The 24,678-nt window shown below is 36.8% G+C and overlaps 1 protein-coding gene across 25 annotated transcripts in view; it reads left to right on the top strand.

Annotated features, from left to right (window-relative positions):
• LOC101831061 (ABI family member 3 binding protein) overlaps positions 1-24,678 on the top strand; it is a 210,688-nt gene that overhangs the window by 140,299 nt on the left and 45,711 nt on the right. For 15 of the 25 annotated variants that reach the window (XM_040750661.1, XM_040750651.1, XM_040750665.1 and 12 more), the window contains 17 exons: positions 894-950; positions 1,784-1,867; positions 5,503-5,583; positions 6,406-6,489; positions 8,245-8,292; positions 10,348-10,407; positions 11,240-11,323; positions 12,254-12,310; positions 13,282-13,344; positions 13,964-14,044; positions 15,645-15,719; positions 16,542-16,598; positions 17,249-17,320; positions 17,822-17,869; positions 18,596-18,661; positions 21,083-21,157; positions 24,284-24,358. In XM_040750661.1, coding sequence (XP_040606595.1) covers positions 894-950; positions 1,784-1,867; positions 5,503-5,583; positions 6,406-6,489; positions 8,245-8,292; positions 10,348-10,407; positions 11,240-11,323; positions 12,254-12,310; positions 13,282-13,344; positions 13,964-14,044; positions 15,645-15,719; positions 16,542-16,598; positions 17,249-17,320; positions 17,822-17,869; positions 18,596-18,661; positions 21,083-21,157; positions 24,284-24,358 — 1,167 coding nt within the window. The remainder of the gene's footprint in view (positions 1-893; positions 951-1,783; positions 1,868-5,502; positions 5,584-6,405; positions 6,490-8,244; positions 8,293-10,347; positions 10,408-11,239; positions 11,324-12,253; positions 12,311-13,281; positions 13,345-13,963; positions 14,045-15,644; positions 15,720-16,541; positions 16,599-17,248; positions 17,321-17,821; positions 17,870-18,595; positions 18,662-21,082; positions 21,158-24,283; positions 24,359-24,678) is intronic. The other 10 variants (XM_040750671.1, XM_040750670.1, XM_040750669.1 and 7 more) reach the window with 4 other exon arrangements.

Raw genomic sequence — 24,678 nt, 5'->3', positions numbered from 1 at the left:
GAGACTGGCTCTCAGAATGAATTAAAGAGATAGGGTGGGGGGGGGACTGAAATCTTCAAATTGATCCTATGGGATTTAATGGTTTTCCCTTCTGCCCAAGATCATGCTCTTTCTCTTCATAGAACTAAAGATAACCCAACCCAATTGATGATAGAAACTAAGAAGTGGTTATTCAACTTGTTGAGAAACAATATGTTCTCCAAGGACTTCATCTCTTAGTGGATGTGGTTTCAGCTTCCGTATAGCCATCAACACCCATTATAGACAAACCTTCCTCCCTTTTCTTCCTTCTCACTCTATATCAGTTTCTCTCTGTCAGCTGCCAGCAGGCCATGGGTCTAGCACATACTTAAGAGACAATATAAATACAAACTGTTTAGCTGTAGTGACACAAAGTATTAGTCACAGGGACAGAATCGCTGGAAATCACCACAGAGTCTGTAAACTGCATTATGTTCAGATTTAACTATCTAAACTGCTCATTGCACCTGGCACGGATTACTGTTTACAGTAGATGTGTTTTCTGATTTTTGCCTTTTATAAAAGTTCTGGTGTCTTCCCATCTTTTTCTGATGATGAGTCAGATTTTCTATATAGGTTCTCATGTTAGTTAAAATTGGTTAATTACCAGCAGTGGTATTCCAGAGTTGATCTCAAGGAGATGTTCAACAGAGTCCAAAAGCTGTGACTAACCTCTGAATCAAATGAATATGTAGCGAGTGATTCTTTGGAGAAGTATTCAAAGAAAAAAACAAGGTTCATTTTCTCCAGTTAAGAATATTAAAAGAATAAGGTTGCCTCCCAAGAAACCTCATTTTTTACTGGTAGGATGAATTTTCCAACATTTCATGCATTTATAAGGTCTCTTTAATGTCTTTTCTTATTTTCGTCAGTTCCTGCTACAACCCTTGAACCAGTTATTAGAACTGAGGCTCCAGGGATGACCTTAGGTAATGGCTAATGGTGTACCATGTCCTTCAACATCTGCATTTCTTACTTACTTTGTTAACTTGATCACCACTGCTTCTGGGACTTCAAAGCTTCTTCATCTTTGGGTCCTTCAACTGTTTAACATGTTTGCATGTTAAAAGGATGTCTTGTTTATGATGGCTTGTTTTTATGAGAGTCAATGTATTGAAAAAGAATACACACATATACATACATATAGGTTCACTGTTACACCTCAGATTTTTTCTGTCTCTCTTTCCATGTATCATGTTAATCACGTGCACAATTTTGTTATGGGGTATCCATCTCTGTACATGTAGCGGAATCTATGCGCCATCTAGGCTTAGTTAATTTGTGAAGCTCTTGTAATGTGATAGTTTTTGTTAAGCTCTGAATTTCTGCATTTTCAAACTTTGTTTGGTTTTACCATTTTAGGGAATGATAAAACTTTGATGAGGATGAAAAAAGAAAAATATACTCGAGGGTGGTCAATTGATGTTATTAAGACTTTCATTAGCATGAAACCACCCATACAACCCCTATGCACACAATAATTCTGCAAGGTTTTGAAACATTTCTTCATCCAGGAACTCTTACAAGAAGTTATAGTAAATATTCTTGATAGATAGACTCAAATTTTTCAAATTTACTCATGAATTTTGTTTCTTGAAGACATGCAAGTGTCATAAGAAAGCACAATACCAAAACAGGAACAAATATTACATAACTCAAAAGGGAAATTTCTTGAAGCTCAAGAAATTGTAAGAAATATATTATTAGTCAACATCTCTTAAATTCAAAATATTATATTTAACTTGAGATTTTCTTCCTTCAGCTCCCAAACTACCTCAACAACCAAGCCATCCACATCCCAAACCTAAAACTACAAGGCATCCGGCAGCACCTCAGACAGAACCGGGTAAATGTGTAGGGCCTGTGTTAGGAATTCTGGCAGCCCATCCAAGCAGAAAGTATAATGACAATTGAGGGCCAATAGCTCAGATGGGGAATAAGGGGAGATAATTTAGTGACTAAAGTCCTCACGTTCTGTGTGCTAGAATTGTCTCTACAAAGGACAATGGTTGTTTTCTTGGCAATGCTGATCATTATCAAGTGGTAAATATGTACATTCATGAAACAACAACAGAATGAGTATATGCTTGCATCTGTGGGGGTGATTTATCAGTTACAGCCCTGAGTCACAGAAGGCATTCAGGTCAGACAACAATAAGCACTTTCTGTATGGTGCTGGAGAAGAGATACTTCAGGCTTTGTAGAGCATGTGGTCTCTGCAGCATGTTTTGTTATTTCCCCCAACTGCTTATAAATACAAAAGTAGTTCTTACAGGGGAGGATCATGGGGAAGTTTTAAAGAGCATAGAATGCTTGACAGTCAGCAAACAGGAGCAAATTTCCTCTTGTGAAAGAGACAATGCTTCCAGGAATTGGATGGTTTTGATGAGGTCCCTGCAAGTATAGGACAAGTTGAAAAGTTCTAAATGTTGAACTTGGGAGCTTAGAGTACACCACAGAAATGATTTATTGCCACACTTTGAGTGTTGGACAAGGCTGCCTTGCTATGTCACAGACAGAGCGGCTTCCCCTTGTAATATTCAACTATGTACTCAAGTTGGACATATTTTAAATAAGGCAGATGTTAGTCAGCCTTGTTAACTAGAACAGAATGACTAGCACAGGCTACTTACAAAGGACAGGTTTGTCTAGTTCAAGTACGTGAGCATTCGTATTTTAGAGGGACATCACCAGCTCGGTGACAATGGCTGTTTCCTGCTTGTGTCACCTCATGGCACAGTGCTGTGGTGGATGCATTTATATGATATAGAAAGTGATCATATTTCAATCCAGGAGCAGAGGGGATTAGAAGAACCAGATTTTTTCTTTTATATTTATCCACTCTGGAGAGTGTGGTGATATTTTGTTTATGATCTAACAAATAAAGCTTACCTGAAGATCAGAGTGCAAAGATAGCCACACTAGTCAGCCATAGAGGCCAGGCAGTGGTGGTACACACCGTTAATCCCAGCAGCCACACTAGTTAGCCATAGAATCGAGGCCGTGGTGGCACACGCCTTTGATTATAAGGTGGAAGAAGACATTACCTGTCGGTCTGCAGTCACACACAGGACTTTGTCTGAGTCTTGATAGAGGTCAGAACCCTCTAGAGGCTGGCTGCTTTGCTTTTCTGATCTTCAGGCAAGGCTTTATTTCTTAGATAGTAAACAAAATGTCATCATAGGAGAGCTCAAAGATCACACAGAACTACCAAGGATTGGGCAAGCTGTCTCATTCCCTCAATGACCTTCTCACTAGAGCCTACCATCCACATGTACCACTACCTTGTAACAGCATTCATGGACCAGGCTTCAGAGGACACAAGTCATATTAAGTAAGCTCAGATCATTAGAAAATAAGGAAAACTTGAAGATACTTTATATAGACTTCGTAGGCCACATCTACAAAGATTTTGGTTCCACTCTCAGGAGATGAGTTGGCATCTAAGAGCAGAGATACTATATTGTTTTAGTTCAGAGAGTTAACCACATGGCTTAGTGTTTCAGAAATATTTCTATCCTGCTAGAATTCTTTTTGAACAAATCTGTTAGGTTTTTATGTTTTAATGTTTGGAGTAGATTTTTGTTTATTTTGTTTTTGTTATTTTTGGCTAGTTTCTGCTTTAGTCTTTGAACCAGTTACTCCTTTAAAAGAGAATACAGTGGCCACAATAGGTAATGATACTCCTGACTGTCAGCAAATACTTTCTTTATTCATTGTCAAATTCATCCCATGTTGCCACCCAGCTACAGTCTTCATTTTATTTTAATTGAACACATTTAGAAGTACTTATTTCTTGTTTGTTGAATGCATAGGAAGCCATGGCATGGGGCTAGTTTGGGTTATTGGTCTGCCTCAAAGCTTACTTTACAATATTTACATGTTGCTTTAAGGTTTGGGTCTAATCAAATTCTTGTTTAAGACGAGTTTCATGTATCTTTGGTGTGTCTATCTCTAATTTGTGCAAATCAAGTTACAGTAGGGAAATTTCTTTTGTTAATACGTGAGCAATGTGATTTAGTAGACTGAATAGCATATAGTATCATCAGGTTAATATCTTTAAGTAGTAAACTTCATCCTTAATGTGAATTGAAGTCCTTTCATTCTCCACCATAATTTTAATGATTCTCAATCGTTTTAGTTTAATCAGATAATTCTAGAAGAATTTTTTTAAAAAATACTAATCTTGACTTTCTGAATTAATTATTTCAATCAATGTATTAATATTTCTCCCTAATGAACTTTCAATAACAACAGATGCAATAATGTAGTATAGGGTACAGCTTTCATATATTGCCTGAAACTCAAGAAAATTTTCTCAGTTTTGTAATAGCTAAAGATTTTTTAAAAATTTGTAATATGCTGAATTGTAACTATCAAATAATTCAATCTGACCTCTTTTTAGCTCCAAAAATGTCTGAAAGAACAAAAAGTTAAAGCTACCCAAGTCTAGATGTACTGGATCTCCTATATAAACAACAAAGGAGTTCTTGGTTCAAAGAGCCTGAGAACCAGGCAATGGTTGCAAATACCCTCCTAGAGAGGGGATTCTCAAAAGACTGTTAGACACTAACAGCTGGCAAGACCTTTACAATAGGAAGAGATATATAGCGTTCTTCTTTTAACTAGAAGCTGTTTGAAAGTTGTTTTATTTCTTAGTCTGGAGGCTAATGAAATCACGAGAAGCTAATTTTGGAATGGCTGCTTGTGTATTTCTTAATTTCAGAACTGTTTATGCAATCATATTTTCAAATTTTCTTTTTTAATGTTCAAAAATTTACAAGTTAGCTCTCTATACTTCTTGCAAAACATTAGAAGCATATGTAAGGGCATGGGTAAAAATGCCCTGGTGTTTTCCCTGTTAGAGTTAGATAAGCATTGTTACATAAGGCATTGCCTGCTGAAGTACTGTAGAATGAGAGCAAAGATGATGCCTCTCTGGGAGATAGATGGGTGCTACCTACAGTTTGGGTAGTCTGAACAAAACATTGGTATTTATCATGAACTTTATTTACTAGAACAGCCATTCCACAGAGTTACAGAAAGGGCACTTAATCAACAGGGATCCAGTCTTACAGTTCTGGAGGCTGCAAGTCAAAGACCAAGGTGCTTCCAGGTCTGGTTTCCTCTGAGGCCTTTCTCTAGCTCACAAATGACTGCCTTGCTATATCTCACATGGCCTTTTCTCGGTGTATATGCATACCTACTGTGTATTCTGATACAGATACTCGACATATTGAAGAGCTAACCTTATGATTCCTTAATTACATCTTTAAACATTGTGTCTTCAATTATATCTCATCTGGACATAAGAATTGTTAGCACACAATTTAGTCCATAATACTCTTGAGCCAGAAAAGTAATATATACATGTATGCACATACACACTATAGATTCACTGTTAGGCTGGCAGACTCATTTTGAAGTAAATGCTGTGTCTGCTTATACATGGTTTTTAAAAGCTGCTATTTGTTAATTCAGTTCCCATTACAGACCTTGAACCTGTTACAGACCTTGAAACGCCTGTTGCTTTTAGATCTGAGGCCCCTGGAACAACACTAGGTAACAATCTTACTTGCCAAGTGCTTCTGTTGCTCATTGTATAGTTTGCTAAGTCTCCATCCCTATGGGCAGGCTTTCCACCCCTCTGAGAAACCATTCCTCCTCTTCTGCCATCTGCTGCAGAGTTGAGAGCATCTTGTACGCACACTTCCTGTTGTGCTTATGAGAGCTAAGCATGAACTTAGTTCATATGCTGTCGACCACGTAGAACGCCTGAAAGTGCCATGTTGCCCTTTGCTTCATGGCACAGTGTTCTGCATTACAGCTGAGTTTTACCACAATGGCATAGCTGCCCATCAATAGCAGATACTCTTATGCCTCTTGGTACATTCCAAGTTTCTGCATCTCTTTCTGAAAACTGTTGTACAGTATGTTTGTTTCTTTGGTGATGTAATTTAAGTAGCCATAGATACTTGATGTATGTAAGTAATGATGATGTAAGTAATGATGCACCTTACTATTAATTTGACAAGTTGGAGATGACCTATCTGAAAAGTTAAATTACAGGCCTCCACCTTAATATGATCCAGATCTCCCCCACTCTTCATTAAATGATTCCTTCCCAATCATTTTCTCCAAAGTGGGACTCTGTCTCCCAGTGAGTACTAATCTACTTGCCTTGAGTGAGCACCTCTGCATGAACAGAAATTTATGTCAAATCACCATTGATGACAAAAAGAGGGCATGCTTGTTTAAAAAGAGTGAAAAAGTCAAACTAAAGGCATAATCTCCTACACCCTTAGGTGTTCTAAGGGCTGTGGAAGGGTCTCTGGTATCCAGGACTGTAAGATCCAAGGTAACACGAGGTTTTTCTTTCTTCAGCTAGTAAATTGTCACCAAGAACCCGCCGTCCACGACCCAGACCTAAAGCCACAATGAGCCCTCAAGCACCTCAGATGAAACCTGGTAAATTGGGAGTTAGATGGCTTCTGGGTGAGCCCTGGTGGTCAGTCCCATCACAGACTCAAAGCAATGCTAGTGGTAGGCAGTAGCAGCTCTTATACTCCCTGAATGTGAGAATAGGAGGCAGCACAGATAACTTCTCTGTGGGTGTTCTAAGGAAACTATGGGTAGGTGAGACCTAGTAAGAGCTAAAATACCTTACTCTTTCTACGTTAGACCCTTTAATTCATCTTTGTATTCAGCACAAATTGTATACTATGCATTTCTTTTCGAATCTTAATAGTGAAACTATACTAGCAAACCCAATGTATTTAGTTCAAGTCAACAAATGCTGAGCCCTTTACATAATCCCGAGACTCACATTTGCAATCATAAATAATAGACCCAGCATAGCAGGTTTTTTTTAACTTCTTATACAACAAAACTGAGGCCATGCAGCAAAATATACAAAGTAACGATCTAGAATCTAGAAAAAGAAAACATTATGGCCATCTGGGTTTGGATCTTGGGTACACTACAGGATCTTTTGATCAATGGAAAAAAGAGAATATAGAGGGACCAGACATAGGTGCAGGTCAGCCAGAAATATGGCAGAGTCCAGATGGACTGCATTTGGAAGGGTCCATCAGGGCAGTTGAGGAGGATGTTGAGAATTGATTCAGAACTTAGGATACAGAAACACAGCATCATACACAAACTCTTTGGCTTCCACCTTTTATGCTTAAGGTGCTACACTGGGTGTTAGACTAGTAACTGCCCTTTATGCTACTCTTTTATGGTTTTTACAGATGTAGCTGGTTTTTAAAAAAATTTTGGCAGCCTGACACTCAGCTCCCAAATAATTACATGCAAACTTATTCTTACTTATGAACCCCTGGCCTTAGCTTGGCTTATCTCTATACAGTTTTTCTAGCTTAAATTATCCCATTTCTCTTTAACTACATTTTACCACTGAGCTTTTTACCTTTCTTTATTCTATGGATCTTTCTTTCCTTCTTACTCCATTGCTCCCTTGGTGGATGGCCCCTGGCATCCTTCTCTCCTTCTTTTCTGGCCTCTCCCTCCTTCCTACATTTCTCCTGCTATTTAGGCTCTCTGCATGCCAGCCCCACCCATTTCTCTTTCCTGCCTACCTGTTGACCATTCAGCTCTTAGACAGACAAAGTAACACAGCTTTACAGTTAAGTGAGTGCAAAATAAAAGAATGAAACACATCTTTGCATCATTAAACAAATATTCCACAGCATAAGCAAATGTAACACATCTTAAACTAATGTTCCACAACATGTAGGGCTCTCAAATCCCACAAGATTGGCAAGATCAACATAAGCCATGTGAATGGTTATTTTTTAGATATGTTTCAAACCTCTATTGTATCAGTGTCTACTCGAGCATAGTAATTCATGTTATGCTTTTAGCTTACTTTTCTAAGAATATATTAAGTAAATGTATTAAAATATTTTCCATTGTAGTATTTTCTACATAGACTAGAATTTATTTGTTAAACACATTGCAGAATGTCATTCTGACTTACTCATGACTTCTCAGGGTAGTTAAACAGCTAAGCCCAACAATTATCACAGTAAAAGTTTAACAATCCCTTAAACAATATTCTTTCATGTAAAATTTTAATTATATTTTTCTTTGGGTCAATTGATATTCTAGTCATATATATGTTATACGTAAATGTTCTAACTTAAATATGCATTTAAAATCTCTTTGGCTTATTGTGTTGTCTTTGACCTATTCCTCCTGTAGTCCTGGAACCTGTCACTCTTAGACCTGAAGCCCCAGTAACAACACTAGGTAATGTTGCTAAGCTATTTTTATAACAGGTCTTCTACTTAATATCACACTAAGAGTTTAATCTTACTTCATGTGGCAGCTGGGTCACTTTTTGTGGCAACTGAAGACTTTATAATTATCTGTTTTAAAAGGTCATACATAAAACTTCTTTGGGCCATTTGTCTGCCACATTGCCTACTTGAAGTATGCCATGTTTTGTGTTTTGTTTTAAGGAAGCTTCACTACAATGGTGTTTCAAACATGCCAAAAGTCTCAGCTACACAGAGAAGCCAGTAACAACTTCATGGAGCCCAATGGGCTCGTGGAACATTTATGTTTCACTTTTTCTGCTGGCATAGTATTTTGTTGTTTTGTTTCTATTTCATAAGGGTTATTTTGACAATTATATAGAGAATGTATCTCAGATTTGAAAGATTAAATTATAAATCACAAATCATAAGTAGTGGAAATGTCCACTATCCATTCAAACTTAGGGATGTTTCCTACCCATTTTAGTTCCAGCCATGCCACCTTATGAAACTTAGAAAATAATTACTAGCCTTTATTTCTATAATTAAATGATAACTTTTTTCTTCATAGAATTTATGATTTAAAAAACCTAGATGATGGATATGTGAAAACCAATCTTACTGACTCTTAATGAAAATACATAGTAATCCAATAATTTCTTCCTTTAGCTACCAAAACATCACAACGAAAACCTCATCCACGTCCCCAAAAAAAGCCTATAACAATACCCGAAGCACCCGAGTCCAAGCCAGGTTAAGCATATGCACCCGGTTTAAACAACCTCAGCAGTGTGACCTAGCAGTTGGAAGTTATTTGAATGATTGAGAACCTCCAGTGTATCCCCATGAGAGCAAAGATGCAAGTCAAGGTCCAGGGGGAGGCACAGTAGCTCCACCATACTGCTTTTAAGCAAACAAGGCTGAGTGAGGGAAGTCTGTGGGCCACTAGATACCCACTACTTCCTGTGTGCAATCTTCTCAATCACCATGCATTTTATAAATTCCTTTTAGCTCCTAAAAATAAAATTCAGAGTAATTAGATCCAGTTCAAATAAAGGCATTTACTAAGTTCCCCCATCTCTTCCTAATCACTTTTGAGTGAAACAGGAGTGGGAGGTATGTCTTGATTTTCAAACTTGTACAACAGAGCAGAAACATATATATATATATATATATATATATATGATTTTTGTTGTTTTGGTAGGGTGTGTGTGTGTGTGTGTATGTGTGTGTAGTTATAGATGGCATAGGAAGAATCTTCCAAGTACAAGATTAATTTTGGGGGGTGTAAACAAAGTGTTAGGTACATAAGTATTTGGAGTCATGAAATAATGATTTAAAAAGAGCAGAGTCTTAAAATTGCGTGGGAGCATGGCTGATGAGAAGAAAGGAGGGGAATAAAATGAGAAGGAGACGATATAAACAAGAGTAGTGAGAGGAGTCTCTGAAGTATTGCTATGGAGGAGTTCCCCCTTCAAGGTGGTAGGAAAATCCTTCCATGTCTCAGCCAGTCTCGGGACATGCATAGTCAAGGTCTTAGAATTGTGATAAGGTAGCACATAATTGGTCTGGCAGACATCAGCAACCTCTTTGTTCTTATAAAGGCATATTCCTTCTTTGTCTATGATAACAGAACCCCACCAGTTAATCATGCTGATGCCTTATTCTCTTTCCACATAAGAGCTCTAAGCAATGCCTCCACAGTCCATTTTTGATTATTAATCACCAATAATTAGTTGTTGATAATGCCAATTAGTTATATTATTCATCAGTTAATGATTACTAATATTGAACAATTGTTAGATGATTAATTGAATAGTTGATTAATTATAGTATTAATATTAAGATTGACAAATGAGAAAACAGCTGCCTGACTTAGGTATGACAGACTTTTAGGATGTCAACTGCTTGCTTTTCCAGTTTAATGGTTTTTAAAGGTGGCACGTTGTTATAGAAACTGTATTATGCTAGGAAGACTCATAATGAAGAGTTTTTATTTTCAATTATTTAAAGGAATCATTTGGTTTATTTTAATGCCTTTGCTCAGTTCCTACAACAGAACTTGAACCTGTGACACTCAGAACACAGACTTGGGTGACAACAAAAGGTAATCACATGTTGTGGTCCTGGCTGCGTCCTCTCCTTTGTCATCGCCAAACTCATGACATTCTGCTTTAAGTCTTCATTCTGGAAGGATTGAAAGCTATGACTCATCAAAGAACTCAGCTCTCATGAGATCCACCATAGACTTAATTCATGTCATCTGTCAGGCTTGTCATCATGTGAAATCATTTTGTCATTGTGTGTGCTTTGGAGAATGTAACAATTCCTATAGTAGTGAAAACTTTTCTTAAATATCTGAAATTCTCCTCTTTAATCATTTACTCACTTTTACCATGTGACATTTGTTCTTTGATTGACATTTCAGTTATTATATGCACGGTCTTACTTTAACAAACTCTCAAAGAACTCCTGATCACTTTTACCACCACCATGTTTCAGCAGTAATTCTCAGCATTTTTTTGTGTGAGAGTACTTCTCCCTATGAAGTCCAGCCTCACATTTTCTAAGTATATCAGGTGGCTTGTCTTCAAACTTGTGCTCTTCCTTTCTCAGCCTCCCAAGTGCTGAGATTAGGGTATGTGCTACTGTTCCTGGATCCTCAACACGTTTATTCTACAAAAGTTCTATTTCTTTGTTCTTCATTTCTTGAACTATCCACTACATTTTACATGTGACCCCCTCCTCCAATAGGCCTTTGGTTATAAAGGGAAACAACGAACTGTAATATGGGTGAAAGTTTTGAATTAAAAAGTTGAAAAATTGAATTGCCTAAAACATGAGAAGCTCTGATAAGTTTTACTAAATTTGGCACCATTTCTCCCCCCATAGCATTTGAACTACAGACTTTGTAATAATGGAAGATTTTCTTTCTTCAGCTCCTCAACCACCAAAACGGACCCGCCGTCCACGCCCCAAACCTAAAACCACACCAGCTCCTGAGGCTCCTCTAACTAAACCTGGTAAATTGAGTTTCTGGTCACAGAGGTACTTATAGCAGCTCGAGGGAAGCCAAGAGGAATGCCAGTGGTAGAAGTGTTAGCTCGTGTGGCTGAAGGCACCTTGTGATCTGCTTCTGCCACCCCTTCCCTGTGCATAGGGGGAACCATTAGGGACCTGTGTGGCAGCTGATGTGCTTGTGCTCTCTGCAAAAGTATCACCTTACCACATATCTTATTTGTTCCTACTAATTTAATTACATTCCTCTCTTAAAGACAAAAATGTCACAGTGTCATAGGTAGTAGTGCTGTCATGAAAATTCCTGAAAGAGCAGTTAAGGGAAGTTCTTGAAGTAATGATTCAGAAGTTTATATATGACCCAAAAAGCACCAGTGGCCTTCTTATCCATTTAGAACACTCTGTTTCCATGAGGAGAGCAGAGTCTTGTGAGATGTCACCCGTCCTGGTTTGTTGAGCGCCTTTGTCATAAAAGAGAGCTCAGCCCAATGCTACACTGACTTCTAGGATACATGTGACTCACTTGCTGTATCCGTGGCTGTATCTCACACAGAAAAACTGCCTGCTCTATCTGCGCACATTAAGAAATGTTATTTTCTTAAAGCTTCCATACAAAGGTCCATGATCACAGAAGTTGTATCTGTGCAGCTATGGTAAATGTCTAAAATTTCCAGGATACTCCTCTACAGTAGTTGGGATAAGGTGCTCCACATACCCAAAGGAATATCTCCTTGATGTTAAGACACTTAGCACAAAGTATAGGCAGCAACTGAATACTTCTTAAGGAAATGTTTACTGGGGTACAGGGTAACCAAATGGTCAACTAACAAGAATTAAATTCCAGACAGTCTCTTAAACTTGCTCTCCACTTATTCTAGGAAGGGTGCGTTGTTGTCTTACTGACTTTTCACGTTTATGTCATTGTTTTTAATTAGCTGCTGCTACAGATCTTGAACCCAGTGCTCTCAGAACCGAAGAGCCTGCGACTGTGGGTAATGACAATGTGTGTCCTTCCAATAGCAGTGCTTTTCCTGTCGTACTATCCATCATATCACCAGCTCTTCTTCATCTTAGGACCATTTCATCATCGTCCTCTGTTGTCACTCCATATCCATCTTTATCTTGAAGTTATCTTCAGTTCTGTGCTACATTATTAGTCTCATTTATGAGCACCATGCATGAACTAACTTCAGGACATCAAACTGCCATGTAACTCACTACTCAACACTGCGACAGGTGATCATGTACATTTTTATACAGCGCTGACTGACTGTGTGCTTCCATGTGAATCTCCATCTGTCATATTTATGCTGTGTATCCCTTGGCAATTGTGAAAATATGCTTCTTTATTCAGAATGCTTTTGGGTACACTGGAACCTTTGGTGATTTTAGTAGGTTGTCAAAAGATGCATGCTCTTAGAATGTTCAAACACTGTTTCCATGTTAGAGACTCCTTTTCTAGCAGGTTCAACAGTTTTTTTAAACCAATGATCATTTTGAGATTTTGATGAACATATTTCATCAGCTTGTCTTCATATTTTCCAACAATGAACTTTTAATTATATAAGTTATTTAAGCAGTAGACAAAAAAATTCTACATGTAGCCATCTCAGTTTCCACAGAAGCTCAAGAAAGATTACTAAAGCTTTCTTTAGTATAGTTAGAAAGCATCTATCATGTAAACATATAAAAGCCTGACCAACAAAATTATATAATTGTGAGGAGGCAGGCAGTCAAATGTCTAGAAGAATATCTCGTGCCCAGTAATACACAGTTAGCTGTGTACCATGTCTTCTTGCAAGTCCATGTCATGAAGTAGTGGGCACCTAGTCATAGGTTAGCCAAAATGTGGAAAAAGCAATTATCTCTTTTCTGTTAGTTTTGAGGCTAAAGATATTCTCAAAATTGACCTAAAATTGAATTTTTAACTTGTATTTGGTTTATTTTACTCTTCTCTGTCTAGTTCTTGCTACAGCCCTTGAACTTGTTACTCTTAGAACCAAAGCTCCTGAAACAACAACATTAGGTAATAGCACTGTGTTCTGGAATGATTTTTTTCTTGCTTGTTTTCACCTGCATTCCACCACCATTCTAATTTCATTGTCATTTGCTTTATTAGAGAATCTTGTCATCTGCCATCCTTCAATTTCATATACTACTGCTTCTTGAGAATATTAAAGGTTCTTAAAGTTCCCTCTTTTAAAAGCTGTCCATGGGCCTAGAACATTGCTATACTTGTTATCTTATTTGAATTTGTAGTGTATTTTTGTCTAAACAGTGCTTCCATCTAAAGCTGAATTTCAAACTAAGCTAGTAGTGTCTGTACCTAGACAGAGTAAAACACAGCAATATTATGATGTAGTGTATTCTGGGGAATGCTGAAAATTTTCAGTGTCAACCTAAGGTCCTTCTACCAGGATTTTAGCTATAGTTTTGTTTGAGGTTGGAGATCTATGACTCTCTTAATTCACTGATTTAATTTTATGTTTTACATTTCCTTCTTAAGAATCATTGGTGATTTAAAAACAATAGAAAAAATTAACCCCCCAAAATACATGCCCCAAATTTCAAGGAGAGGTATTTTAACCCCAATCTTTGTTTTCAAAACCAGAAGCATGAAATTAATATAAAGTTTCTTCCTTCAGCTTCCAAAGTACCACGGACACGCCGTCCACGTCCCAGACCTAAAACCACAGCAAGTACTGATATGTCTGAGTCCAAGTCGGGTAAATGTGGAATGCCTGCTTTAAGGGCTGCTAGAAGTCTGTCCTGGATGGGCCCCAAAGTCATACCAGCAATGGGAAGCTGATGTTCTCGTGCTCTTTAGGAAACTAAACATTGGGTCCAGTTAATAGCTGCTCCCTAAAGAGCTTTCCATATTAGCATAACTTAGGGAAATATGTTATTCCCAAGTAAGTTGGTTTGGATTAAGTTATTCTATTTAAAGATGAGTCGATGGCAAGATTAGCATTATTCACTCATGGTTATATATTAGCATTGAAACAGAAGATCTGTTGCTGTAGCCTTGGTTATATAAGCAGATAAATTTTTCAGCTTTCAAGAAATACAACAGTCTGCTTCCATATATACTCTTACTCATACTGCTTAAGAAAATTCCCAAAGTTATCTTCCATATTAGTTGTAACCAGAAAACTGTGTACCTAGGAATCTCTTATGTGGACATAATTAAGAAATATGTAGCCAAGGTCTAAGCAACTGACTATTTTCCAAAACTTTTTGACTACTGTGACCAACTTTTCAGAAAGCAACTGTTTGCTTCCTGTTAGTTCTAGAATTTAAAAACATGTTTGTCATTTGAAACTTTTGTTTTGAAAGAAAGTTTAAGGCATTTTGTGGGTGTTAATATTTCTCGTGTTCATCTTGTTCTGGACTTTGAACTTGATATTCATAGTACTGGGTCTCCAGAAACAACATTGGATAATGATTTTTGTGACATTCAGTGAATGTTTTTTTCTTTCTGGTTAAAACCCATCTGCTGCCATGCCAACATTGTTCATGCTTTGTAAGATTGTGGTTAGGATACAATTTCATACTTTATAGTCAGTCATAGAAACTCTAGTGTCACCTACCTGTCATTTATCAACCATCCTTAGAACCACTGGATGATATCAATATGCCATGATATTCTCTTTAAAAATCAAGAGGTCCATACAATTGCTTCTCTCTTTGGTGGTTAGATCTATAAATCTACAATAATTAAGAGACATAACCTCCCTCTGTGAAGAACTTACTTTCCATAAAATCAGTGTGTTTATTATTATTCTCATTTTAAGCCATGAGGTGTCCCTATTGTCAATAAAATAAGTTGTGCACTGGAAGCTTAAAGTTCCAACATCACTGATGAGTTCCTCCATGGTTTACTGGTACCTCTTGCTCTTTACTAAGTAGAGACCTTGCTGGGAATCCATGAGTATAAAGATTTGTTGCTTTAACAGATGAATGTTGTGCCTTGGGTTTCTAGTAGAACCCCAAATGAAGCTCAGTAACAAATGAATAATTTCTTTCCAAGGAGGATGCCTCAAATCATAAGTCAGCAATTTCACTCTGAGAAGGGTTAGATAGTAAAAGTTTCTGTCTTTGTGGGTCTTTTATTCTTCATCACAACTGTTTGTTTCTGCTGTTATAGGTGAGAGACAATTATATTAGTATGTGAATAGATATGCCTTTGATCACTATGGCTCATGCTGTATCCATATTCAATAAGACTTTAAGTTTCATGCCATTTTCACATAAATATTGGCCATTTTCCCCTTCACTTAAGTTTAAAAAGATACTTACAAGCTAACTTAAATCCTCTTTTTCTAGCTCCTACTGAACTGCAAACTCTTGTTTTGAAACCAGTGACTTCACCAAGCCTAGAAATGGCACAAACCCAATCTGGTAAATTGCTTGATTGTCGGGCTGCAGTAAGAGTTTCAGAAATATACCCTAATGCCCTCCATTTTGTACATTCAAATATAAAAACTTCTCTATCCATGGTTGCACATTGATGTTAAATTAATAATACTTTATCCTCTATTATTGCAGTGAATACAAAATATCTAGCTTTGTTTCATTGAGCTTACTCTTAATCTTTTGGAGAACAATCACATAACTGATTAAGCAGTCAGTAAAACCTTTGAGGACCGATTATATGTCTTCTTAATTTTATCTACAGTTATAAAGGTGTGGCTATACTAAGCAGCAAGCTAAATGTGTGCTCAGCCACTTAAAAGAATGCTAGTTCATTTGTAACCATTGAAGAACCAAAACAACATTCTAATAAAGATTCTTTTCAAGTTCCTTAAGTATAGAGAATCTTTTAAACATACTGTCTTTCAAGTTACAAACAAAATTTGAATGCCATTGTTAGAAATACAGATGTTCTCTAAAGCTTACTTTTGACAAATTGCATTCCTTTTTTTAAATAGGATTATCATTTCTTTATTTTATCTTTTAGTTAGATGAGATGATAGTTTGGTACTCCTACTGAAGATTTAAGGTGTGTTTATTGACAATAGCCAAAGCAGTTATCATGTTGTAGATTCAAATCAAGTTATTAGGGTTTCCTTTAGTGCTCATGCTAATATAATTGATTTTGCCAGAACCAGGCAACTTAATCACTTACCAGGTATCCAATGCTCTTCTGAATAGTTAATCTGATTTACCTAATGACTACAGCAGCATGTCTTTGACTAGTTTTACCATTGTTTCATTTGTTAGTTTCTGATGACCTGGAATTTGTTGCGTTTAGTACTGAATCACCACAGAAGACAATAGGTAAAAATGTTCCCAATGGGAAATTCTAGAATATGTGCTTTTCCATCTCATCTCATTGCAAAATGCATCATTGGTTGTTGTCATGCTTTGTGACATTTCATAGCCACCTGCTCCTCGTGTCTTCTCTGTCTATCCAATGGGTCTTCAGAGCCATCATGAATATAATAGCAACTTACTCTAGGTAGTATCTGCTATATTACAATTGAAGTCTCATAGTTTCCACTCAGTTAAGGAAATTCACAATTTGAAAATCCTAATTATTCTTTGTATATGTACACATGAATGTGTACATATGTTGACATGTAATTTATCATTTTCATGTTTCCAAAGTACTCATCCTATAGCTTTTTTCCTTACTAAAATATTTATGCAAAAATATGTAAGGAAGACAAATTGCCTACTCTACTCTGAATAATAATTGCTGTAATGGACCCTGACCGTCATGTATATGTGTGTGTGTATGTATGTGTCTATCTGTCTATCCGTCTTTGTTTCCCACACAGCAAGCATCACTTCATTTTTACTCTTCTAAATTGCAGCAATGTTCATAATCTAGATAACTATCCTGTATTTTCAGTTCAATTCAGGGTTCCATGGCAACCACTTTGTACTGCCCACCACTAACCAGCCATTTTGTATTTCTTCCCCAGCACCAACTGAAACAGATTATGTAGATACTGCTACCAAAGAACCTATCAGGCCAGAGGAGCCAAGGACAGAAGGTGGTAAAGCCTTTCAAGCAATGATTCACTTATTCTGCTATATAAACTATAGCACTTGATTGAACAGATTTGAAGAGCTATACTTCCAGTCCACCTATCAATCCACCTACCTCACCCCCACTCCTTACTAGGGATCAGTTTAGGGATTCACATGTATTCTAGTGTGCTTTTGCAATGAACTACATATACCACCAGCGCTAATATTCTTGGAGTCTTAAAATTAACTTGATAGTAGATGTTCTCTGAAAAAAAGTCCTATTTGTTAGTATCCAAAGATCAAGGCATAATCACATTTGAAAGTCAGTTGTTGATAAAATATGAATATTGGAGGTTTAATACTGTGAAATATAACTTTCTTCCTTTTGTCCTATCTAAAAGACATTGTCTTGTCTGAAAAATTATGATGTAAATCCTTGAGAATGAGGTTGTGGATATTCAAGAACACTTGTAGCGCTGAGCATCTTACCATTTTAAAACCCATTCTCCTTTGTTTTGATACAGTTGTGGAATCTTTTACACATGTGTCTGAGCTTCCTGAGACCACACTAGGTAATGATATATTCAGCAACACATGTCTGTATCCTCTGTCTTCATTGCATCATCACTCAAGAGTCTCAAGATCGCTCTTATTGTGAATTCGTGTGGCACTTGCTTTCTCTGTCATTGAATTTTCTTCCCAGCTGTTTCTATTCATAATCATTGTCTAAAAAATGTCTTTTCATGTAGCATCATGATCTTGGTCTCTTCTTATGTCAGTCAAATTGTTGAATATAAAATATAGCATTTTCCCTAATATTGAACTCACTGCCATCTCAATACTATTTGACTGAGGATCATGATATATTCAAGTTTACTGCCTTACAGATGTACTTCCCATTAATAGCCTGTCCATCATGTTTGGTTCTCTATTTTCTGTCATCCAAGTAAAAGTCTATACTTGTTAGCTTGTTTGTGCTGCAATTTTAAAGTTACCTTTTCCCTTCATAGTTCTTATTGAATATATCATTCAAGCATTACTAAGGAGGTGGAGATTTTTGAAGCATTGATATAACTTATCTCAAAAGTATTTTGCAATCTAATATCTATCCTTTTTTAATAGAATGAGTTATGAAACAGTATGGAAATGCTGATTTCCTGAGAAATTTTTGCCATTTTCTTTCTTTCTTTTTTTTTTTTTTTTTGGACATCTGTTTGTTACCATCCTGAGTGTTGTCTGTAATCCGAGTGTGTCTAGCCCTATAGTAACCCCATTATACTTTCCTTCAATTACCATAGAAACATCACCTCTGCCTTCCCAATCTATAATCCTACCCAGACCAGATGAGCCTCAGACTGAACCTGGTAAATAGACTATTTTGCATTTCATATATGAGGTGAGTGTTTGCAAAATAGCAACATGACCCATCCATCAGAAGCCCCGGCATCATTCATGTCCGCCTTTGATGGGTGAGCCTGCCTTTCTGATATAACATCCTTCTGCTACTATCACAGTCTCTCTCTCAAATGGCATTGTGTAAACCTTTAGCATAATGTTGAAAATTACTTCTCCACTACTCTTCAAGGTTTTAGTTCAGGAAATAGAAATATTTAGGAGAAAGCATGCATGTTCTATTCTTTTTAAATATATACATATGTATATATATATATACACAAATATATGTGTGTGTTTGGATTACTTTGTCATCTTGACCAACTTTATAACTGTAAAGTATTTTGAGATAGCTTACTCATGTTTGAAGTTATACAATACTGACAGAAACAGATCTTGGTGATAATCCACATTAAGGGGAATTGATCAGTTCTCTTGAGATTATTCAGAGGCCTCACTACCATCCACTCCTTTCAATGGTCTGGCATTTATTAAACTATTAGTTATAAAGTTTTCCTTGATGATGGAATTTGATCTGAATGAAGGCAAATCACCTTCATGGATAATAAAATTTCTGCAGTACCTAGTTTCCATAGGAGATAACCATCATTAGGTTCAGGCTTTTGTTCCAGTTGTCATTGAACTACTTTTAAGCCAGGGGCAGAGTTCATGTCTATAACACCAGAATCCTATGGGCCTGAAACAGGAGGGTTGCTATGAGTTCAAGGTCAACCTCAGCTACACAGTAAGATACTGTCTCACACGCCTTTCTCTAAAAATATTGTATATGTCTCTATTTCCAAAGGAGGTAGGATATTAATTTTCATCATTATATTCCAAAACACTTATTAAACAGTGTTGCCTAATAAATGTCACAATTTAACTTTTTACCAAAATTCTACACTGACTACACAGTGGGATCTATTTCATATCAGTTAGAACTACTATTGCCAAAAATTGTTTTAATAGCCTATTAACATATTGTGGAGTGTCTAACTTTATATACTACCTGTGATTTTGTTTTTTACTCTTGTTTTTGTTTTATGAGGATAAATGCTTGTTATATAGCCAAGGCTGGCCCAGAACTCAAGATTCTCTTGCCTCAAAATCCCTAGTAATGGAATCACAGCAATGTCTGGCCAGTAGTCAATAGATGACATTTGGAATTGCTTCTCAATGTGCCTTTGTCTTTACATAGTCTTTTGTGTCCTGGGAAAGCAAATAGCACATTAGTTAGGACCTCAGCAAGGAAGGGGCCTGAACCACGATATCACTAATATGCTCAAATAACTATTTTAGGATTAGAACACTTCTTAAACATCGTGGTAGAGACTGTGTTCATTAACCCTGATTAGCAAACGATGCTCTAAACCACCAGGTGATTAAACCAAAATAACCTCTTGTGTATCTTGGACTTTATCTCTTCACAGGTCAGAGAAGTACACTCAAACCACCACACCCCTTGTATATTTCCATTTATTATCAGGAAGCAGCCCACCCTGCAGACTCATGCACAAACTTCCAGTGTCTAACAACTTGTTTTTAATGAATGTTTCCTAAAGGTCCTCAAACATTATATTACCACCAGTTTGTTTCTTCTTATTAAGCTTCCAATGCCAAATCATTCTTATTTTCAGCAACGTTTTTTCTTAAGGTGTCTAAAACTGCATGCCACTGTGGATACCATTTTTTGTGTTCTGATCTTTGTTTATCCCACACACATTTTAGTTCCATGTAAGGCAGTGCTCTCAGAGGCTGCAGCCCCAGACCTGATCATTCCTTCCCATTGTTAGGATATACTTTTAATTTTCTCACTGAAGAAAACAAATGATTTTTGTATCAATTTCTCTAGAGCCTTCCTCAGAACCTCTCCCCTGAAGGAATACTGCTCAGCAGAGAAATCTCTTTGGTGTTCAAGTTTTCTTCCCCGGGATAACAAATAAAATTGTGCTTTGTTTAGTAAGATTAATTTTTCCATCAGACTTGCTGTTTACATCATTCTGCTTGAATTTTTATCATGGTAATTTTTTCATTTAGAAAAGATGTGTTTGTACTTCAAGAATATACCAGCATATTCATGATGACATATAGATTAATAATGAGATGACTTTTTGTATACTTTATTTTTAATGTATTTAAGAAGTATTTGAGGTAGGTATTTCTAAAACAGCAACAGTTCTCTTTTGTAAGTTGAATACTTGAGTTATGTTTAATCTGTCTCTTTTATCTTGTGACCATAATCTCCTCCTCCTTTGCAGCTCTCTGGAGGTTTGGGCAGCAACTCTTGGCTTTATTTATCATCACTCAGGAAATACCTTTGAACTTCTAGAAAACACTGATAGTCTTGAAAGGGTCAAGGGCTGCAAATCTGTGAATCTGTGTCTTTCTTTTAGCTCCCAGGCAGACACCCCGCCCTCCTCCCAAGCTCAAAACAACACCACGCCCAAGAATCCCACCACAACCACCAGGTAACTACCAAGTTTATGCGTTAACTTCTAAGACTTAAAGTTAGTGAGTTTCTCCATTACAGCAAATTGAGTTTTTAGCAATTGCCGAAGAAGGCTCCCTTTCCTTGGTAACCTTAAGTATTTGTCATTATTCCTAGACTTAATCAGAAAGCACATCGCTGGGAGAGCTTAATCCATAAAGCTTTCTGAACCTTACTGTTTCGAATGGGAATGGCGGAGAGCGGGTTTTCTTAGAAGAGCTGCTTACTCCCTTTTCCCTACAATTTTAGACTGTTTTCCTGACATTTCTGTTGTCCCAGAATGTGCTCCCATTAGCCTGCCAATCACCCAACTTAAATGAGCACTAATCTGAGTCCTGCTTCCAAAACTTCCCTGAAGTCCATCTACCCACTAAATCAGGAATGGAATGTTACTGTGACTAATGGTCCACAAGTGGGTAAAGAAAATATTTATTAACATTAATATTAGCCTTGATCCAGGTGGTAATTTTTGAATCCTACCAGTAATAATTTAAATAATTTCAGGATCTGTTATTGCTTTAGGTATGACCTCTAATATTTGATTCTGTTTATTACTCTTTATTAAAAATATTGATTCAAAGACTATATTCTGTATCTCACTAATAATTAAAAATCTGCAGTATTTTGTCTATTATTAAATCTGTTCATATTGGTTACCAAACCTTATTGTAAAAACAACATTTTGAGATAAAGGTACAAATGCAAAATCCCTCCAAAGAATTACAAATTTTATATCACAATGAATACTTAGAATGTTGAGAAATGTGGAATCCTGGTAAAATGTTTATTGATTAATTAAGAAATAATAATTAGTGAATAAAACAGGGATAACTATGTTAAAAATTTTAAAACTCTTATTAAATGAATCAAGTATGTTAAATTTGTTGTATAAAACTTATAATCTAACTATAAAATTGAATAGTTGTTAAAATTACATGGCAAATAGGCATCAAGATTTTACTGAACATACAGCATGAGTAATAGAAAAGGATAAGTGAAAATTTTAAAAAAACAAGAAATAGTAGGAGTTCAAACTTCCAGACTATAAATTCCTGATTGCAAAGTTAGGTGAGGGGACATAAACTACTAGGAAAATATATTGATGATTTTATCTTTTTGAAGAAGACGTTGCACTTAATAAATTTCAGTGCAGTAAATTAGGATCCTGCTGTGATTTCCTATTGTTAAACCATAAATTCTAAATTTGTTTTAAGTTAGCTCTTTCACCAACACAAAATGATAGATGAGCTCAGAATGAGTAGGACTAACCCAGTTTACTCTATGTTCACTCTGGAATGCTGGAGGAGTTATCAGCCTATCCACAGAGGGGCTCTTGGTTCTTTTCCCATGGAGGTAGCTTCTAGTCCATCAGTCTCTTCAGTGGACAGCAGCTGTAACCAAATGCTTCTGACCTTTTCAGTGGTATTCGACATCCAGTGGTGTGAAAATCAAAATGTATTATACTGATGGCTTTTTTGTTTGTTTGTTTTTTACGAGACCAGGTTTCTCTGTATTGTGTTGGAGGCTGTTGGTCCAGCCCGGCCTCGAACTCACAGAGATCTGCCTGCCTCTGCCTCCCGAGTGCTGGGATTAAAGGCGTGTGCCACCACCGCCCGGCCTATACTGATGTTTCGTAGTGATAGAAGTTAACTCCCTCTGTTTTAACATGACGGTATGATTCTTTAAAAACAGGTCCAAATAACACAGTAGGTTTTCAAGGACACGTGCATGTGCGCATAAGTACCATAAAATAGTGTTGTCTTGCATTTTTACTTACTTAGTGTGCATGTTTTTGTGCAAATACACACTCACACTCGTGTGTGAATGCACATGTGTGCCTCTGCACAAGTGTAAGAGTCAGAGGAAAATGTTGGGAACTTGTTCATTTCAAACATGTCAGTTTTGAATATCATACTCAGGTCATGGGGTTTGGTGGCAAGAGCCTTTACTCACTGAGCCACCTTGACAGCCTCATAAAATGTATGAAAATTAAGTATTTCAATCTGATTATGACAGACCCCGTAGGAGGAGTGGAAGGGGTTGGGAAGATGGTACAGAGAGTGGGAGGACAGGAGGGAGAGGGGCTGGGATTGGTACATAAAATAGATTGTCTTAAAAATAAGAGAAAATAAATGTAAGTATTTCAGATCTTAGTTTCTCATCTGTTGCCTTTAACTATCAGAAGCCACCACTGTGCATAATCAGTTGTCTATATGTCCACCACCACTACAGTGTATCTCAGTGCACAGCAGAATGTTGTTTATCTACCCTTTTTTTCAGTATAAGATTTTATAAATTCATATTTGTATTTGCTTCTTCAAGATAAAATAGAACTTAAAATTTGGAACAAATCATGACTATTTTATAAGCCAGTAAAGCAAATAAAGTTCTGTGCTCATAGGTAATAATGACCCTAAATTAATTTAATACTTAGAGATCTTATAACCATCAAAATTATGAGCTCTACTAGTTTTTGTAGAAGTAAAATAAAGTTTAAAAAAAAAAGGTATAGTTAGCTTTTTTGGTGCCAAAGTTATGAAGGTCCCAGGGAAGCTGAAGAAACTTTAAGTTATCATATCATTTTGACATTTCATGTTCGAAGCTTACTCTCACCTTGTAGTGCAGGTGTTTTATTTCCAACTAACAATAAGGAGCAAAACAAAGTGACCCAAAGAACTGGGGTTCTGGAAGGCCTGGGTGATCATGTCTGGCCCCTTGAGTCTGCCGCAACTCTTGGCTCTAGCACTTAATGTGACCCCAGTCATCAGCCCAAGTCAAGCAAGCACATCTAGAAAGAGAAAGAAGCCCTGTATTAACTTGATTCCTGTCTCATCTGGCATGAAGATTAAAAAGAAGAACAACAGAAACCTCTTTATCCTGGTGTTTTGTCAAATGTGATTTCTCAGACTTCATTTTCCAACAAGGAATTTTCATTGGATTTCTACCTGATCTATTTCTAAACCTTATATTCACTTTTCTGTCTGACTCTATGGCTACTACCTTGTTTTTATGACAGTTGAAACTTATTCCCCATCAGGACTGATGTATTAGCATGACTAAGAAACCAGGAACCCTAGTGGCTCATGATCTGAGTTCTCTCTTCCAGTTCCTAGGGAATACCAGCATACAACTTCAAAACCAAAACTGCCACCACATCCTGAAGTGACAGACACTATATCTGGTAAATATCTTATTTTGTGTTTAAGCTAAATGTGCCCTGCTGTCCCACACAGAGGGACTGAAACAGCTGAGGCATGTGAGATTAATTCAGTTGTATAATTGTATCATGCATCCTGCTGGGTTTTATTTTTAGAGGTGTCTCAAGAGCTGGGATTAACATGTGAAGGAAACTTGTTTCTAATTTAAATTTTAAAAAAAGAATTCTAATTGTACATGTACTAAAACAATTATTACAACAAAAAAAGTAGAGAAGTACACCAAAAACAGAATGTTTTTCCTAGAACCAAAGTTTTTTTGTTTGTTTTACTGTTGGTAAGTTTT

This window comes from Mesocricetus auratus, unplaced genomic scaffold (assembly GCF_017639785.1).
Source record: "Mesocricetus auratus isolate SY011 unplaced genomic scaffold, BCM_Maur_2.0 Super-Scaffold_100008, whole genome shotgun sequence".
NCBI lineage: Eukaryota > Metazoa > Chordata > Mammalia > Rodentia > Cricetidae > Mesocricetus > Mesocricetus auratus.
Note: the sequence above shows the minus strand (reverse complement) of the source record. Positions and strands in the feature narration are given on the sequence as shown.